The 7,551-nt window shown below is 43.0% G+C and overlaps 1 protein-coding gene across 1 annotated transcript; it reads right to left on the bottom strand.

Annotated features, from left to right (window-relative positions):
* Positions 1-568: 568 nt before the first annotated feature.
* On the bottom strand, positions 569-4,858 carry TOMM5 (translocase of outer mitochondrial membrane 5). Its single transcript, XM_005581267.4, has 2 exons — positions 4,655-4,858; positions 569-1,084 (listed from the first exon to the last, which is right to left on the bottom strand). Exons 1-2 carry the CDS (start codon positions 4,773-4,775, stop codon positions 1,050-1,052), a joined length of 156 nt encoding a protein of 51 aa, XP_005581324.1. The 5' UTR covers positions 4,776-4,858; the 3' UTR covers positions 569-1,049.
* Positions 4,859-7,551: the final 2,693 nt, after the last annotated feature.

Genomic DNA, 7,551 nt, shown 5'->3' with positions numbered 1-7,551 from the left:
GGTAGGGTCACAGATTAACAGCATCTCAAATACAGAACAAAATGGAGTCTCTTATGTCTACTTCTTTCTATATAGACACAGTAACAGTCTGATCTCTCTTTCTTTTCCCCACAGTTATCCTTTGAAAGGAAGAGATGACAAGATATGTGAGTGATGGAGCTAAAGAGAGGAAAGACACCTAAATCCCAATCACGACCATCACATTATTTAGAGACAAAAAGGTAAATACCAATAAAATCAGCTAAAAAGAGGTGTATGTAGTTGCTCCTGGGGAGAAGGTTAAGGACTATCCCCCCACCGACACAACAAACTTGGAGAACTATTTGGCTTAAAAATATAGTACTTTTTTCCTTTGGTGGTACTAATATTTCATATACTCAGCATCAAGCAGTAATGCTACCTTTCATTAAGACTGCCTGGCAATAAAACACAATGACGCTTCATCAGGATTGGCAAATTCTCTAGTCCAAAATAAGACGAACTTACTGAAGCTTGCAATAATCTCAATATTATAATAGTCTCACTAGTGATTGCAGCAAAAAGTAGGATAAGAAAAATAGAAACCCAATTTTTCTTAATCGATATGTTTATTAAAAACATAGACTAATGATCCTGTGCTTAAAAGTCGTTGTGGTTATGTGTTGATTTCCACGAAACATAACTATTAAGAGACTCTTCACAAATATACTCTGGGCAGAAAAGGTAAACAGAAATGACTGACAAGACAGTGCCATTTCAGACACAGCTCCCTCAATACTTGCTAGAAAATGGAGTTTGACATTATTTACAATTATACCAGTATTGTCAGAGGCGAAATGTCACAGGGATAAGGGTACACCAGATCATGAGACATCGTTTCATACTTCCCAAATAGTTTTAAATTTTAGCTTTGAACGTCAGTTACCAGAGCCAAACTTGTTCTTAACAAGCAGAACTTTATGTCCATTCAAAGAGTCTCTTACACCTTTCTGGGCCTATTCACTTGCAGAGAGGAGTCGAAACTGTAACCAGGCTCTTCATATCGTGCATTCATATGAGATGTCCAGTCTTCATATGCTGTCCAATTTCTTTAAGATAAATGGAGCTGAAAGAAAAATAAATCTAAAATTAGTTTTCAAATCTATTAGTCCATAGGCTACATTATAATTCTACATTATAGAATTATAAGACTGGGGAAGGAAACCTTATAGGTTTATTCAAAATGTTTTTGAAAATAACTCCAAGTGATGGTCAAGCATCTGCCTGTACAACCCAGCAAAAGGGACTCATTGCCTTCCAAAGCAGCCCATTCTACTGTCATTCATCTATTACTGTAAATTTCATTCTTATACTATGTAAAACCTTTTCTCCAGATAGGTTGCCCCTTAGGACGATAAAGTATAAATCCAATTCTCTTTTAAATGACAATCCTTTACTCTGGCGATTTATTTTAACTGTAAAAGGAACTCTAGAGGAAACAAATGGGTATTTTTCACCTTTAAAAACTCATTTGAAAGGCAGAAGTTATGGGAAAACACTGGACTAGAGAACCAGAAGAGCTGGACACTGCTAGAGAAAAAAGGAGGAAAATATGTTTTGGGTCTCTTACTGATTAGCTCTGTATCACTTACATACTCTGATTACATCTGATACAGTCCTACCTCAGTCATTAAGAGGGTCTAATAAGATCATGTACATAGAAATGTCTAGAAAAGTGTCAACATATAGATCTAAAGAAGTGATATTACTGTTCAGTGTAAAAGTGTTGTGACCAAAAAAAAGTTACTCAAATCACCTTCTTTCTCAATACTCATACAAATAGAACACTTTGTTATTATTTTTTTTTCAGTCCCCCGAGTAGTTGGGACTATAGGCACATGCCACCATGCCTGGCTAATTTTTGTATTTTTTTAAAAGACGGGGTCGCCATGTTGCCAAGGCTGGTCTTGAACTCCTGAGCTCAAGCAACCTGCCCTCCTCAGCCCCGCAAAGTGCTGAAATTACAGGCATTGAGCCGCTGCACTCAGCTCAATTTGTTAATATTAAACTGAAGACACTAAGATCTGTCAGAAGCTGATAAAGTCAGCAGTATATCCAACCTTTTCTACTAATTCTTAACGACAGAAAAAAATCCGTGAAATAATCAATGGATAAGCAAAATGTGATATATCCTTCCAATGGAAACTTATTTAGCCATCAAAATGAAGTTCTGACACATGCTACAACATGGAAGAATCTTGAAAACCTTATGCTAAGTGAAATAAGCCAGACACAAAAGGCCATGCATTTGACAATTTCATTTAAATGAAATATCCAGGGCCAGGTGTGGTGGCCCACACCTGTAATCCCAACACACTGGAAGGTAGAAATGAGAAGGATTGATAGAGCCCAGTAGTTCGAGACCGACCTGGGCAACAAAATGAAACCTCGTGTCTACAAAAATTAGCAGGGCGTGCTGGCGTGTGCCTGCAGTTTTAGTTACTCAGGAGGCTGAAAGTAGTTGGATCACTTGAGCCCAGGAGGTCGAGGTTGCTGTGAGTCACGATCACCGCAGCCTCCACCTCTGCCCTCTAGCTTGGGCAAGAGAGCAAGACCCTGTCTCAAAAAAAAAAAAAAAAATCCAGAATAGACAAATCCATAGAGAAAAAGTAGATTAGTAGCTGTGAAAGGCTGTAGAAAAGGGAAAATGGGGTAACAATGAATGCATATGGTGTTTCTTCTAGGGGGAAAGAAAATATTGTCAAATTGTGATGGCTGCACAACTGACTTTGCTAAAAACCACTAAATTGTACACTTTAAATGGGTATATTTTATAATGTACAAATTATATTTCAACTTAAAAGTGAAAATAAACAATTCATATCAAATACAAAGATCACTGAGAAGCAGCAAATATTTTACTGGCAGCTAGATCAATGAAAAAGGCAGGAGGCAGGAAATAAGTAAATTTGGGAGTTGCAAGAAGCTGTTGAAGTAGGATGACATGGGTGTTTCTGTTCCCCAAGACTTGATCTCCTGTGAAAGCAGAGTAATACCACAGACAGTGAAAGAGACACACAATAAGGGAGATCTCAGCCTAGGCCGAACATGAGCCTTCAATAGGATGACCTTGGTATGGCCTTCATTTATTTGAACCATCCCTGCCACTCCATCCAGACTGGCTGGCCAATAATATACTGCAAGGAACAATGGAAAGCATACTGAATTGAGAATGAGAAGGCAGGGCATTCGAGAACTGATCATAAAGCTGCTTCCAGTTCTTATGTTCAGTGTTCCTATAACTCTGATACCGTCCTTCCTTGCTAAGTCCCCTCTGAAAATCAAGTTTTCATATGTAAAATGATATGAAGAATCTTAGGCCCTGCCTCCCTCAAAGGTCCACTGTCAAGACTATATAATGGGAGTAACTTCCTGTCAATTGTAAAATATAGAAAAAAAAAAACCCTCAAATATTTGCATTAATCCTATAGATTCATATTCTTTTTTCCCATTTCTTCCAAAAAAGTAATCATTTACTTCACCCTCTATACAAAGAAACAGAGATGAAGCAAAACTTTTTGGATTTCAAAGGTCAGCACTTTTGAATGGGAAGGAACCTGGCCGCTGGTTCACGCCTGTAATCCCAGCACTTTGGGAGGCCCAGGCAGGTGGATCACCTGAGGTCAAGAGTTCGAGACCAGCCTGGCCAACATGGTGAAACACCCATCTCTACTAAAAATAAAAATATTAGCCGGGCGTGGTGGCACACGCCTATAATCTCAGCTACTCGGGAGGTTGAGGTAGTAGAATGACTTGAACTCGAGAGGCAGAGGATGCACTGGGCCGAGATTGCGCCACTGCACTCCAGCCTGGGCAACAGGCAAGACTGTCTCGAGAAGAAAGAAAAGAAAGAAAAGAAAGAAAAGAGAAAAGAAAGAAAAGAAAGAAAAGAAAGAAAGAAAGAAAGAAAGAAAGAAAGAAAGAAAGAAAGAAAGAAGAAAGAAAGAAAGAAAAGAAAGAAAGAAAAGAAAGAAAAGAAAAGAGAGGGAAGGAACCTAGTATTGAGTTAAGAGTTCTGGATTTTAGGTCAAGATCATTCACTGAATCGCTGAGTGACCTTCCCTACTCTGGTTCCGTTTCTCTGTCTGCAAAACGAGGGAGTTCCTCTAGGGATCATTACTTAAGCTCTTTCAGCTCAAACATTCTTTTTTTTTGAGATGGAGTCTTGTTCTGTCACCCAAGCTGGAGTGCAGTGTCGCGATCTCGGCTCACTGCAACCTCCGCCTCCTGGGTTCAAGCAATCCTCCCACCTTAGTCTCCCCAGGAGCTGGGATTACAGAAGCCCGCCACCACGAACTCCAGACCCCAAATGATCCGCCCGCCTCGGCCTCACAAAGTGCTGGGTAGGATTACAGGCGTAAGCCAACGCGCCTGGCAGCTCAAACATTCTTAAAGCTGGGAGAACCAGGATGATTAACCACGCGCGCCGGGCCACCACGTGCACTTCAGTGCCCCGACCCTGACCCGCAGACCTCAAACCGCGCATATGCCCGTCGCCCTCAACGCGTACCCTCCTTGCTCCCCGCTACCGTTCAGCTCAGTTCAAGGGCCCCGATGGCCTGTAGGATTAGAGTTAAGGGGTGCCCGCCGGTGAGCTCCCCGCTAGTCTCACAGTCACAGCCCGGGAGACACTCACTGACTCGCAGCAGGGCCACGTAGATGAGAAAGTTCCGTATGGAGGAGATCACATCCTCGCGCATCTTCCGTTTCATCTCCTCCGGGTCCAGCTTCGGCGCGAGGCCCTCAATCCGGAACATCGCGGCTCTGACTTTGCAGTTTCCAGATGCCGCGCTCTCCTCTTCCCAGTGGCCGCCTCGCGCCCGGAACTGGGCCTATCCCCACTTCCTGTTCCCGCCCCCCCCCGTTGCCACACTGGACGATGGATGCCTGCAAGGGACATTCCACGTCCTGACCCAGCGGATCTGAAGTGCGGTCTGAGGCGGGCGGCAGCAATCTCAGCAACGCAGACTTGGGTTTCTCCACGCTGTCTTTAATAACATCTATCTTATACAAAAATCAGCCCGACTCGGTGGCGCGTGCCTATAATCCCAGCTACTCGGGAGGCTGAGGCAGGAAAATCGCTTGAACCCAAGAGGCGGAGGTTGCAGTGAGCCGAGATCGCGCCACTGCACTCCAGCCTGGGCGACAGAGCGAGACTCCGTCTCAAAATAATAATAATAATAATAATAATAATAATAATAATAATAATAATAACAACAACAACGATAACATCTGTCTTGAACCTGGAGCGCTGCGCTGCAAAGTGCTTTTACGCCCTGGAGGGGGCTGTGCACATAAGGTACCACTGTAAACAGTGATAACTAACATTTATTGAATATTCAGTATAATTGTCACCTGTGAATTCGATATTATAATCGTCATTTCCTAGATTAGAAAATTGAAGCACAGAGATCTTTAAAACAATTTGCTCAAATGTGCTTTGATTTTTATTTATTTTTTATTGCTAATTGTTGTTGTTGAGACTGATCTGGAACTCCTGGGTTCCAGGATCCAAGCGATCCTCTCGCCCCCGCCTCCCAAAGTGCTGGGATTACAGGCGTGAGCTACCGCGCCCGGCCCCCAAATGTGCTTAAAAATACCTCAGAGGGGAAAAAGTATTGAGAGAGATAAATGATGTCAGCAAAATATTAAAAACTGGTGACTTCATATTAGTTAATTATTCTAGTCTTTCTTGACTGTGTTTGAAATTTTACGTAAGTTAAAACAAAGAGACAAAGATGAAACTTTTTTTTTTTTTTTGGATACAGAGTCTCGCTCTGCCGCCCAGGCCAGAGTACAGTGGCGCGATTTCAGCTCACTGCAACCTCTGCTTCCCAGGTTCAAGTGATTCTCCTGCCTCAGCCTCCTGAGTAGCTGGGATTACAGGTGCGCACCACCATGCCTGGCTAAATTTTGTAGTTTTTGTAGAGACGGGGATTCACCATGTTGGCCAGGCTGGTCTTAAACTCCTGACCTCAGGTGATCTGCCCACCTCGGCCTCCAAAAGTGCGGTGATTACAGGCATGAGCCACTGCACCTGGCCTTTTTACAGATTATTGAAGCACGGAGGTCTTTAAAATACTGTTAGCCAAGTAACACAATATGTATAAAGCAAGTTCAAATCTGATCAGCATTTTACAGATGAGTAGAAGGAGGCTCAGAAACCAAGTCCAGCTTTGGTGTGAGCCCCTTGATCTGGAACATCGCAGCTGAAGTCTAAAGTGCACTAAAGTCTGAAGTCATTCTGCTGGTGATGCACAGGACAGGGTTCTAATGCAGAAAATTATCATGTCAAGTTGAATTATCTTTCCCCTGCACCCTACTGCTCATCTGTTAGTCTTTAACAGTGCCCACATGAATGGACATCGCTGGAGTTAGGAGTTTGATGCAACCAGATTTCCTGTCACAGAAGCATCCAAACCGAGTGAGTAGGCTGCTGCCCCAAGTTACACAAGCCAACTAGCCATATCTACTTCTTACACACAAGCCCAGATGACTGAATTGCTCACATAATTCAAAACCAGAATGTTCCTTCTTGATTGCATATTGCATAGCAGCAATGGACTTTGGATAAATCAGGACAATAATTTACTATGAGAGCAACTAAAAACTATAAGCACAGTCACCTTTCTGGTTGACAGAATGTAAGACACTGGGGCAAGAAAGGAAACTCATCTGCTTATTCCAGCTTTAGCAACCTTTTGCATCTGTAATTCATGCAGTGGAATAGCAGAGGCAGCTCTGGAATGGGAGTGGCTGACTCCCAAGGAATAGCCTCCAGCCAACCCTTCGTGAGTGTTTAGAAAGCCTACAGTGATGCTGAAAGCAGCAAGGACTGTGGAAAGAACATGAACACTGGAGACATGGACACTAGATCTGGCACTGCTGCCAACTAGCGGTGTGATGAGGGATGAGTATCTGATTTCACTGCAACTCCATTTCTTTCTTCTTATTTATTTATTTATTTTAGACTGAGTCTTGCTCTGTCGCCAGGCTGGAGTGCAGTGGCACGATCTTGGCTCACTGCAACCTCTGCCTCCCAGGTTCAAATGATTCTCCTGCCTCAGTCTTCCGAGTAGCTGGGACTACAGGTGTGTGCCACCAGGCCTGGCTAGTTTTCTTTTTTATTTTTTAAGAGATGAAGTTTTGCTCTGCCACCCAGGTTGGAGTGCAGTGGTGTGATCATAGCTCATGGCAGCCTCACACTGCTGGGCTCAAGCAGTCCTCCTCCTGCCTTAGCTTCCTGAGTGGTTGGGACTATAGGCATGTGCCACTACACCTGCTTATTTTTTTCTATTTTGTTAGAAATAGGGTCTTGCTGTGTTGTCCAGGCTGGTCTCAAACTCCTGGGCTCAAGTAATCCTCTTGCCTCAGTCTCCTGACCGAAGCATGAACCACCGCACCCAGTTCTTCCATTTCTTTAGTTGGAAAGGGAAGGCATATACTGAGACGCTTTTGAAAGTTTCTTCCAGTTCTAACAGTCTATGCATTTTTTAAAACAACCTATGCATCTTGAATTTTATTGTCATCTTG

This window comes from Macaca fascicularis, chromosome 15 (assembly GCF_037993035.2).
Source record: "Macaca fascicularis isolate 582-1 chromosome 15, T2T-MFA8v1.1".
NCBI classification, from domain to species: Eukaryota; Metazoa; Chordata; class Mammalia; order Primates; family Cercopithecidae; genus Macaca; species Macaca fascicularis.
Note: the sequence above shows the minus strand (reverse complement) of the source record. Positions and strands in the feature narration are given on the sequence as shown.

Bases quoted from the DNA above. Each gene is read 5' to 3' on its own strand.
- TOMM5 (XM_005581267.4), bottom strand. From the start codon at position 4,775: ATGTTCCGGATTGAGGGCCTCGCGCCGAAGCTGGACCCGGAGGAGATG. The intron at 1,085-4,654 runs GTGAGTGTCTCC...TTTTTCTTTCAG, and splicing joins CGTGGCCCTGCTGCGAGTCA to CTCCATTTATCTTAAAGAAA.